Below are 10,624 nucleotides of genomic sequence, written 5' to 3' on the forward strand. Positions count from 1 at the left end.
CAGGCGCCCGTAATCCCAGCTACTCGGGAGGCTGAGGCAGGAGAATCGGTTGAACCCAGGAGGCAGAGGTTGCAGTGAGCTCAGATTGCGCCATTATACTACAGCCTGGGCGTCAGAGCGAGACTCCATCTCAGAAACAAAAATATTTTAAAACATTTCTAAATGTTGATGTCTGAGTTTTTTTGGCGTCCCTATAAATTTTGTTTTCGAGGCGAGAACTTCATTGATCTCAACCTATTCCGGGTCCCCAAGTGAATGAAACCTGAGTTTGGCCCCGCCCACAGACCAGCAGACCTCGCCCATCGATCTATCAGCCCCGCCCCTCCGAGACTAGGCCCCGCCCCCGGAACGCTAGTCCCGCGGTCGCTCTGTTCCTGCAGCCCCCCGCGCTCTCCTGCGCGTCACTTCCGGGGCGGTGGCGAGAACGAGGCTCACTTCCGCCCGCGGGGGAGCTGCGGTGGTGGCGGTGCAGGAGGCCGGGCAGGGGCGCGGAGGGACCGACGGACGCACGGGCGGGCGGGCGGCCGGGAGCCATGGAGCGCGGCCCTGGGGCCCGGGGGCGCGGGCCGAGGTGGTGAGTGCCGGGCAGGGGCGGGCGCGCCCGCGCGGGGTGGCCTCGGTCCCAGCCGCGGCCGTTTGGGGACCATGGCCGGGCCGCGAGGGCCTGGCAGCCCAGTTGGACGCCCCCTATTCCCCTGCAGTCCCAGGGCTGCCACGGGTCCTGCCCAAGGAGCCCGGAGTAGGGGCGGGGACCGCGGGTGAGCGTTTGTGATTGGGAAAGCCCTGTCCCCATCCATTTAGCCCTCCGACGTGGGTTCCGCTCCCACCCTCCTGCGGACGCGGTCCCTGCCTTCGGGGATCGCCCTTCCGAGCCGCGGACTCCACTCTTTTACCCCGAAACTGCCCCCAGTCCTACAACCGCTTCGTCCTCTGGGCCCCCCTGGCAGCTCCCAGGGGCCCTCCCGAGCCCCGCTTCCCAAGCAGTTCCCAGTTGCTGTTTCTCTTGTCAGGCGTCTTCCTGCCGCCTTGACTCCTGGGCAGGCTTCCCGGCCTCCGCTTGCGTCCGTTCTCCAGGATGCAGCCCTTCTCCTATGTTGTCCATCCACTGCTCGGGACTTCTCCGTGGCCCCGCCATTTCTCCCAAGATGAAGTGCAAACTCTGCAGCAGGGCTCTCGGGGTGCGACCTCACCCGTCCCAGGCTCTCTCTTGGGACCCGTCTGCTCTTCCTCGCAGGGTCTGCACTAGCCAGGAGCCTGCTCTGTCACCTCTGAGGTTTTGCCCCTGCTTGTCCCTCTGTCCCATCCCCTGTCATCTGGCCCGTTTATCTGCCCTGTGATATGGCCGCACCTCCCCCCAGGCGGGTTTCCCACCCTGACTGGTTGAGTGAGGTGCCGTCATCGTCTCCCATATGTAGGTCATCTTCCAGTATTTTGGCTGCTTGGTTGCTTACTGGTCCTCAGAACACCTCTAGCTCGCAGAGGAGTGCCCAGTTGTGTGCTTGGGAACGGAATTGGTGGGATTCAGGGTGTCAAGGGTGTGTGCTCAGTCAGTGAAGCGTCCGGGTTTGCACTCCCCAGTCCATGCCCATTAATGACACTAGGGAGGTTCCAGGTACCTGTGGCTGGCTGGAGAGGAGAGGAGACTAGACTTTCCCTTCCCCCTCAAAGCTGGCAGACCTTGGGGATTGTTCTCCTCCTGTGCTTCCTCCCTAATTCTTTGCTGCCTACCACTTGCCCATTCCTTTAGTGAGTGGCAGGTCATGGTCTTGCTCTCATGGAGTTTCTGGTTTGGGGGTGGAGGGAGATCTGGCCGAATGTGTGAAAAATACAAGCTGTGGAAAGAGCGTTTAAGGGTCCTGTCCCAGCTTCGAGGACTCTGAGAGCGTTGTTGGCAGTGTGGTGCAAAGGGTGGTTGGGATGGGCAAGGCTATTTAGTGAGATTGGGGAAGGGAGTTCCCAGCAGGGGAGCAGAGGCAGGAAGGAGCAATGTGGCTTGTCTTGGGAGAGCCAGGGGTGGCAGGGTGTGAGATGAGTGAGTCTGAAGAGGTTGGCCTGAGCCGGAATGCAGACCTGGCAGTCTATGGGGAGGACTTTGATCTCTATCCAAAGAATAATGGGAGGCCCCCAGGACACCCCAAGAGGGAAGTGGCACCATTGCATTTGTGTCTTGAACAATCGTTTGGCTGCTGGGGGAGAATGTCCTGGAGCAGGTGATCAGCAAGGAGGGAGGCTGTTGCTGTGGCTCTGGTGAAAGGTGATGGAGGCGGGGACTGGGCGGTGGCTGATGGGAGACAGGCAGAGCCACTGGGCTGGTGATGGACCGGCTCAGATCCGGTGGGTGGAAGGAGGTGTCAAGGATAGCATCTTTGTTTCTGGCGTGCTTAATAGGGCCCTGGCCACCTCGGTGTGCCCCTTCGTCTCTGGGGTCTCCAGGGGCCTGCTACTGCCCACTGGGCTCTCAGGACCCAGCTGCATGATGCCACCTAAACTGCAGGGCCCTCCAAGCCCCCGGCACCAGCAGGGCAGCACTGATAGGGCCTGGACCTCTTTGAGAATATGTTGAAAAGCTGGCATCAACCTCAATGCTGTGGATGTTGGGCCTGATCATTCTCTGGGGTGGGTCTGTCCTGGGCACTGCAGGGTGCTAAGCAGCCTCCACCCAGTCCCCAGTGATGACACCCAAAACTGTCTCCAGACATGGACAGGTGTCCCTGGGGGGAAGATTGGCCTCCATCTGAGAAGCAGAACCAGCATGACAGTCCGCCTCCCCCCTGAGAAGTGCTTGCATGTGAGATTTGCCTCCCGCCTGGGAGTCTGGGGGTGCTGTGATGCCATCCTTGCCCCACCCTGGCTTTCAGAGCTCTCGCCTCTCCTCCTCGTGTGCCCGTGAGGCCGGCTCACGGGCACGTGTGGGTCTCACACAGGTCCTGAGGGAGCAGGTGTGTTTCTGGGCCTTTGGCTGCTCCTTGGTGGTGAGAGTGTCCCCACGAGCCGTGTCTGTGGCGCCTGCAGCCGCCTGCGTGTCCATCTGTGTCCACATCTGCCTTTGAGCCTCATCTTCCTGGCCCCACGGTTTTCTCGTGCTGTGACCCAAAAGCCCAGCGTTCCAGGGTGTTGTGCTGCTGAAATTGAGTTGTGAGCATGTCTCCCTCCTCGCTGCCGTCTGAAGGAGAAGCGTGGTTGGGAGACGGACTCCCCAGACCTTTGTGTTTTCTTCACGTCTGTCTGTTGGCACTCCTTACACTATTGTGCTTGCTTTAGTAACTTAGCTGTTGTCGACTTAATGCGTTTCATGATGTTCTGCAGCAAGGAAGAAGGTCCGAGTTTCCACTCTGAATCAGGCGCCTTCGCTCCCCTCCCCCCTCACTTGACTTCCTGTGGGGTATGTGGTGTCTGCGCTTATCGATGAGGACACTGAGGCCTCAGGAGCGCAAGTGACTTGCCCAAGGTCACGGAACTCTAAATCAGCTCTGGAGAAGGACCCCCTGACCCCAGCCCACCTCTCCTGCCCCTCAGCAGACCTGGCCCCAGCACAAAGAAGAGCCATTGTCGCCGCTCTCGGGGCCCTGGGAGCCTGGGATGTATCCTGCCTTTGTTTCCAGAGCCTTTGTTTGTTATATTTCCTGTGTCTCCAGACATCGCAGGCCGGTGGGGCCTGGCCCCTGTGCGCGCTCACGTAGCGGGGCCTGTTCGGGCCCCTCGAGTCCGAGCTCCGTCCTTGCCTCAGCGGCCCATCACCTGTAGGGTGGCAGAGATGGGCCAGGGGAGGGAGTGGGCAGCAGTGCGGACCGAGTCCTGGTGCATGGGGTTTCCCTGGTGCTGGAGCCGGGCGCTTGGGGGGTGGGCGGGGTTGGGGTCATATCCCCTGCGTGCCTTGCATGCCCAGGCTGTGCTCACATGGCAAGAGGTGGTGATCGCCAGCTGAGGGAGGGTGGGGGGTCCTTCATCCCGTGGAGAGGGGGCTGAATTGGGGTTCCCTGAGCTGTAGGGTGCAGTGCCTGACAGGCTGCGGGGAAGGCTGAGGGGATGGGATGGACAGGCCCCAGGCCCATGCCGCCCCCTGGCATGGGTGGATGCCCCACTTCCCGGGGGTGCCCAGCTGGACCGTGGCACCCCCCAAAGGACCCCACATGCCACTGTTCCCCTGCAGGGCTTCCCACGGCACGACATGGAGACCTGTGGTCGCGAGGCTCCCTGGGACTCGGCTTGGACCGCGATGGGGCTGGGCCCTGGCCTCCTAACGGGGCTCCTGTCTGGGGCGGTAGCTGGGGGGGCGCCCTCCCCCCGCCCGCGACTCGGAGCGTCCCCACGCCTCCCCTGCTGGGCCAGGCCGGGTGGTGTCGTTGGCGGGGGCCCCGGTGGAGGCCCGGCCCGGGCGGCGCCCGCCATGAACGGGCTGTCGCTGAGTGAGCTCTGCTGCCTCTTCTGCTGCCCGCCCTGCCCCGGCCGCATCGCTGCCAAGCTCGCCTTCCTGCCGCCGGAGGCCACCTACTCCCTGGTGCCTGAACCCGAGTCGGGGCCTGGTGGGGCCGGGGCCGCCCCCTTGGGGACCCTGCGGGCCTCCTCGGGTGCACCCGGGCGCTGGAAGCTGCACCTGACGGAGCGTGCCGACTTCCAGTACAGCCAGCGCGAGCTGGACACCATCGAGGTCTTCCCCACCAAGAGCGCCCGCGGCAACCGTGTCTCCTGCATGTATGTTCGCTGCGTGCCTGGCGCCAGGTGAGCAGCTGTGGCCGGGCCCGGGCTGGGTCACCCGGTTCTTGGGGCTCCCGTTTCTGCCCCGGGTGCTTGGTGTGGTTGGTGGTGCCCCAGAGGGCCTGAGCCTGCCGTGAAGGGCCATCTAGCTGGCATGGGTGGTGTCCCCGGCCGGGCTGGCACCATCCCTCCAGTGATTTCCTCTCGCAGACAAGGACACCAGGCTCAGGGAGGCCATCCCCAGCTGGCATGGTTGGGCAGGCCAGGCGACTCCAGTGACCCAGCCCCTGGTGGTTGCCTGCTGGGGTGGGGCACAGGGGCCGCCCTGACCTGCGGGTACATCCGCCTTCTCGCCAGGTGGGGTTCTGACCAGATCTGAGTCCAGAGGGCGAGCCTTTACCTTCTGGCTGGGCTGGGCAGGGTCCTGGGGGAACTGGAGGAAGCAGTCCATGGTAGGGCCAGCCTGGCCGCCTGTTCCTGGTACCGCCTGGGGCAGCTCCCGTGCTGGGAAGCAGACAGACCTTGCAGCACGACCTCAGGGCTAGGGCAGGGTGACGGGGCAGGAGGGGCTGCGTGAATGTGAGCAGGGATTGGGCGCATTTGCTTTTTGGGGGCAGGGGTGGGGTCCAGTTGTCCCCAACAGTGAGGGCACCATTCTGTGAGGGGAGGGCAGTTAGCCCTGCCAGCAGCAGCACAGTCTTCCCTGGGAAGGTCCTGAAAGGTGGGCCTGTGTGCTCCATCCCCGGGGGTCCAGGCTCTTCCAGGAGGAAGGGCTCCAGGGCAGCGCAACCTGCAGCATCCGAGCGCACGCTGCGAGTCTGCCCGGAGAGAGGATGTGACCAGTGGTCCCAGTGTCCCGCTTCACAGATGGCAGTCCTGAGGCTCCCTGGCTGGCCTCTCTGCAGCCCAGGCTGCCTGTACCCCTGCCAGCTCTCCTGTTCTCTCCCCATGGGGAACCCTCGGAGATGGAGCTGTGCTGTCGTAGCCTCCCCTGTCCATTCGCTGGCTTCGGGCCCCCTTGGGAGGGGAGTAAACAAGGCGCTGGGCATGGCTGGCCACCGGGGTGGGCCGTCAGTACGCATCCTCCTGCCCTGCAGCTGGGCGCTGGGAATGAGGATGTGAACGGCCCTTCCCGGCCTGCCCCAGGTACACGGTCCTCTTCTCGCACGGCAACGCTGTGGACCTGGGCCAGATGAGCAGCTTCTACATTGGCCTGGGCTCCCGCCTCCATTGCAACATCTTCTCCTATGACTACTCCGGCTACGGTGCCAGCTCGGGCAGGCCGTCCGAGAGGAACCTCTATGCCGACATTGACGCTGCCTGGCAGGCCCTGCGCACCAGGTGAGGGCGGCCCTGGAGGCAGCTCAGCCTGGGCACACGCGAGAGGGGACCAGGCCGGGGGCTGGGGGGAGCAGGCTTCCCTGGGAGGAAGGTGGGCGGCCCTGCAGCAGGGGAGCCACAGTGGACGCACAGGGCCAGAGAGCCGGACAGGCGAGCTCGGGTGTGTGGGTGCTGCCTCCACGTGGCCGAGGTGTGGCCAGGCGGTCCTCCCACACCCTGGCCTGTGGAGCCAGGCTCCCTGGGAGCCCCTGGCCTGAGGATGGGAAGGGGCTGAGCTTGTCACAGGGGCGTGGATGTCACCTGGCGGGAGGGGTTGGGTGGTGTCTGGGGGTCTGCACATGTGGCTGGGAGCCCATCAGCTGAGGCAGCACTTGGGGCCAGGTGAGGCGAGGCTGCTGCATCCAGGTCCCGAGGCCTGGCCCATGAGACCCTGTGGCTGTGGAGCTCGGCCGTCCCGGGACAGGGTCAGGGTCTGGGCCAGCCTCGATTCCAGATCCAGCCCTCCTGACTATCCAGGTCCCCAGCCCTGCGCTTACCCGGGCTTGAACACCGCCCGGGCCGGTGCTGCTTTGGACGAGGAGACCCGGGTGGGCCTCTGGAGGCCTTTCCTGCTCGCCACCCACTGGGGCTGTCTCGTCCTGGCCCTGCCCAGCCCACTGGTCTGACCCGCTCCCGCAGGGACCAGGCGCAGCTCCCAGAAGTCAGAGGCCCTGGGGAGGTGGGGTCCTCGTTGCCTTGGCAATATCCCAGGCAGTCCCTGCTGTGGGCCTGGGAGCTGGGTACCCTGGCACCACCCTGGCTCTGGGGGCCTCCCGGCAGTGTGGGGCACTGACACCGACCACCGCTTCACGCGGCTTCCTCGGCCCCTGCTATCTACTGCTCGGGGCACTGGCAGAGTCACATCTGCCATGGCCAGCTCTGAACTCTGTCTGCTCGGCCATCTGTCCTGCTGCTTTGTCCTGCAGAAACTTAGGCCCAGAGCTGTGAGGGGGAGGCCAGAGTGTGCCCAGGGCCTCCACTGGGGATGTGTTCTGTTGTTTGTCTGAGTGGTGACATCCACGTGGCAGCTGGGGTCTCCTGCCTGGAGCAGGTGACGGCTGGGCTGACTCAGCACACTACTGGCCATGGCTGCTAGGGAGCAGGCCAGGGAGGCTGGGGCAGAGCTGGGGCCACAGGCACGTCAGGCAGCACCCTTTGGGGCGTGGGTGAGTGCTGGGCTGGAGTGCTGCCAGGAGACTGGGGTTCCAGGCCAGGGACAGGGACAGGCTTGCTGGTGGAGTCCGAATGCCAGGCGGACGGATGCACACCTGCCCATGCTCCTGCCTCGCAGGAGGGCAGCTGCCTGCGATCAGAGCCTGGAGCGTGTGGGGGGAGAGTTGTGGGGTCCCGGCATGGGCAGGGTGGCAGGTGGGTCCTGCATGATTGGGACTGGGCATGAGGAGGCCTTGGAACTAGTGCTGGATCAGCTGGGCCAGGGGCTGCACACCAGTGACCTGTGGGTGGGGGTGGCCCTGGGTGGGAGCTGATGGTGCTGAGGTGGCCGAGGACTTGTCCACTCCCAAGGGAAAGTGCTGGTGGGAGGAGGTGCCACCCCGGCAGCCGCCACCCTTGATGCTGACCTGGGTTGCACTGGCACCTCACTGGGTGTGGGGACATCTGGGGACACAGCTGCCTGAATTCCTCATGGCCAAGGGGGTGGGCAAGGGCTGCAGGGAGGAAGAGTATCCCCTGTCCTGGCCAGTGCACCAGAACGGCTTTCTAACCCGGGCAGGAAAGCGTGAAACATTCAGGATGTGGGGGGCACACAGTTCCCAGTGTGCGCCTAGGGGTGACCAGGAGGAGGAGAGGCGCCAGGGCCTCCCCTACCCCAGCCCCAGGGTCACTCCGTAGGTGGGATCCCAGCAGATCCTGGCAAGGAAACGTCAGTGAATGGCAGCGCCAGGGAATGGGGCGGGGCTGCTGGCTCCGCCCACCGCTGCAGTGATTGGGGGCTGGGGGAGGCCCTCGGGACTGGTGTAGAGCGTGGGCCTGACCCACTGACTTGGCTGGGCGGGGAGACTGGAGGGTCGCATCCAGAGCTGGACGCCCGCCGGCGGGAAGGGTGCGCGCGCGTCGGAGGCCGCGGCTGACCCTGTTCCGGCGCCGCCAGGTACGGCATCAGCCCGGACAGCATCATCCTGTACGGGCAGAGCATCGGCACGGTGCCCACCGTGGACCTGGCCTCGCGCTACGAGTGCGCCGCGGTAGTACTGCACTCGCCGCTCACCTCGGGCATGCGCGTCGCCTTCCCCGACACCAAGAAGACCTACTGCTTCGACGCCTTCCCCAAGTGAGCGGGCCGGGGCGGGGACGGGGGCGGGGCGGGGCCCGGACTGGGCGCGAGGTCTCACCCGCCCCACGCCCCTCCCGCAGCATCGAGAAGGTGTCCAAGATCACGTCGCCCGTCCTCATCATCCACGGCACGGAGGATGAGGTGATCGACTTTTCGCACGGGCTGGCCCTCTACGAGCGCTGCCCCAAGGCCGTGGAGCCGCTGTGGGTGGAGGGCGCCGGGCACAACGACATTGAGCTCTACAGCCAGTACCTGGAGCGCCTGCGCCGCTTCATCTCCCAGGAGCTGCCCAGTCAGCGCGCCTAGCGGCGGCCGGGGCCCCAACCAGCCGGACCTCAGCAATAAGGCGGCCCCTGGACCTCACCCCGCGCCGGCCCCCCAGGGGCTGCATGTGGACCCCCGGGTGGCCCAGGGGACCCCGCCCTGACCCAGGGGCCGTGGACGATGTACAGGCAACAGAGCTACGCACTCCTTTCCTTTTGGAAGCAAGAAGAAAATACGTGAAAACGGAAATTAAAGATTTAAAATTTTAGGATTGCTCTCCTTCCTTTCATGGCTCTGCTCACTCTCTCGAGGGCTCAGCGAGCTCGAAAGGGGGCCGGGGTTCCCAGGTTTCGCCCCTGAGTCCCCAGGAAAGATCGGCACGGACCCCCTTATGAGTTTTACCCTCTGCGGAAGCGGGGTGGGTCTTGGTCTAGTCCGGGGGCCCCTTAGGGAGCTGGTTGCCTGGGTGGTGATGGGTCGGGGCAGCATTTGAGCCCAGGACCCCTGCCTACCTCCTGCGGAGGCTGGTGAGCCCTGCTGGGTGGGCGCGATGAGGACGCAAGGCGTGGGGGCCCTGCTGCCATCGCGGGAGCGACCCCTGGACAGCTTCCCGTCAGTACTACTGCAGAGAGGCCAGGACAGGGCACTCTGGGTCCTGAGGTGACGCGCTTGACGGACCCCAGAGCTCGGGCAAGCAGGCCGCTTCCTTTGTAGATGGCGAAGCTGGGGTCCAGCAGAGGGCAGTGGCAGGTGCTTGGGCCCCAAGGGTCTCCTCTGGAAGAGAGAGCCGACCCTGGAGCTGGGGTCACGAGAAGAGTTCTTACGATCTCTAGGGCAGAAACCCTAGGACTGGGAGGACTCGGGAACCGGTGGCCTGTCGTCCACCTTAGGATTGGGCAGGGTTCAGCCTGTGTCGCGCGCCCAGGCGGGCGGTGGCGAGGCCGGGATCCCAAGCTGCCTCCAAGTAGCTCTAGTCCGCGGCTCCTTTAAGAGAGGGCGGTGCTTCAGCCTGGGCGAGAGTAGGGCGCCGCATCACCTGCCGGGCCGCAGCACTGGCGGAAGCGGAAGTGGCGGCGTGCGTGCGGAAGTGGAGACGGCGGCAGTCGCTGGCGTCAGGCTGTGGACAAAGAGGCGGTCTCGGTGGTAAGTGGCGGCTGCTGGGACCCAGCTAGGGACCCGTCCGGGTCGGCCCTGCCCCTTTCCGGCCCCTCCCACGCCTTCCGTCGGCCTAGAGTTCCTCGTGGGCGCGTGGAGGCCGCAGCGGGGTCGGTGCTGCGGTGCAGCGCCCGCGGTTCCATGGGAAGCGGTGAGACGGGACGTTCGGAAGGAAACCTCGCTAGAGCAGGGAACGCCTGGGCTCCTGGCTGCCCACGGGACCTTTGCACGGCCTGGGCTTTGCGACCGCAGTGGCCTCCTTCTGTCCCCGGTCGTGCGCCGTTCCCCCAGCGCAGCCACCGTTTCGGAACACGTGTGACTTTTATGTCTTCCGAGGAGCCTCCCCGCATCCCGTGCCCCCTGCTCGCTGCTGCCGCTGACCCTTGGGCGTTGCGCTCGCCCAGAGCGTGTTGTCTTCTGACGCCGTCAGAACCTAAGCTCCCTGCGAGCTGCGTCTCCGCCGTGTCCTCATTGCCGCCAGTGCAAAGCAACTGCTTGCAAGAGAACAAAAGCGTGTTCAGGTGCACAAGGTAGAAAATTCAAGGAGCCTGAAAAGGTGTTTGGTGAAGACTTGATGTGTTTTTCCCAGTCCTAACCTCCAAGGCCCAGTTCTCCTCCCCTGGGGCAGAGAGAAACCCTTTTCTTACGTGTCAACAAAAAAAGTCTATGCAGGAACAACTACATGCGTTTCTGCAAAAGGTCAGTTTCTTTACTTGGGATCCTTAATGTAGCTTGGGGGGGCGCCCATACATTCAGATACAGGTGGGATCAACACGGAAACAGTTTTATAGCTCCAGAATTTATCCCCTTTCCTGTGGAAATTTGAGGTCTTTACTT

General features: G+C 64.3%; 1 protein-coding gene across 2 annotated transcripts; it reads left to right on the forward strand.

The window, feature by feature from the left end:
- The first annotated feature begins 385 nt into the window (after positions 1 to 385).
- Positions 386 to 8,900, forward strand: ABHD17A (abhydrolase domain containing 17A). 2 transcript variants are annotated; one of them, XM_023183611.1, is made up of 5 exons: positions 386 to 574; positions 4,151 to 4,719; positions 5,842 to 6,036; positions 8,186 to 8,365; positions 8,449 to 8,900. In XM_023183611.1, exons 2-5 carry the CDS (start codon positions 4,169 to 4,171, stop codon positions 8,672 to 8,674), a joined length of 1,152 nt encoding a protein of 383 aa, XP_023039379.1. In that variant the 5' UTR covers positions 386 to 574; positions 4,151 to 4,168; the 3' UTR covers positions 8,675 to 8,900. The 2 variants fall into 2 exon arrangements, with proteins under 2 accessions (XP_023039379.1, XP_023039380.1); XM_023183612.1 differs by lacking the exon at positions 386 to 574 and adding an exon at positions 4,906 to 5,052.
- The last annotated feature ends 1,724 nt before the right edge of the window (positions 8,901 to 10,624 follow it).

The sequence above is a fragment of the Piliocolobus tephrosceles genome, chromosome 21 (assembly GCF_002776525.5).
Source record: "Piliocolobus tephrosceles isolate RC106 chromosome 21, ASM277652v3, whole genome shotgun sequence".
NCBI classification, from domain to species: domain Eukaryota; kingdom Metazoa; phylum Chordata; class Mammalia; order Primates; family Cercopithecidae; genus Piliocolobus; species Piliocolobus tephrosceles.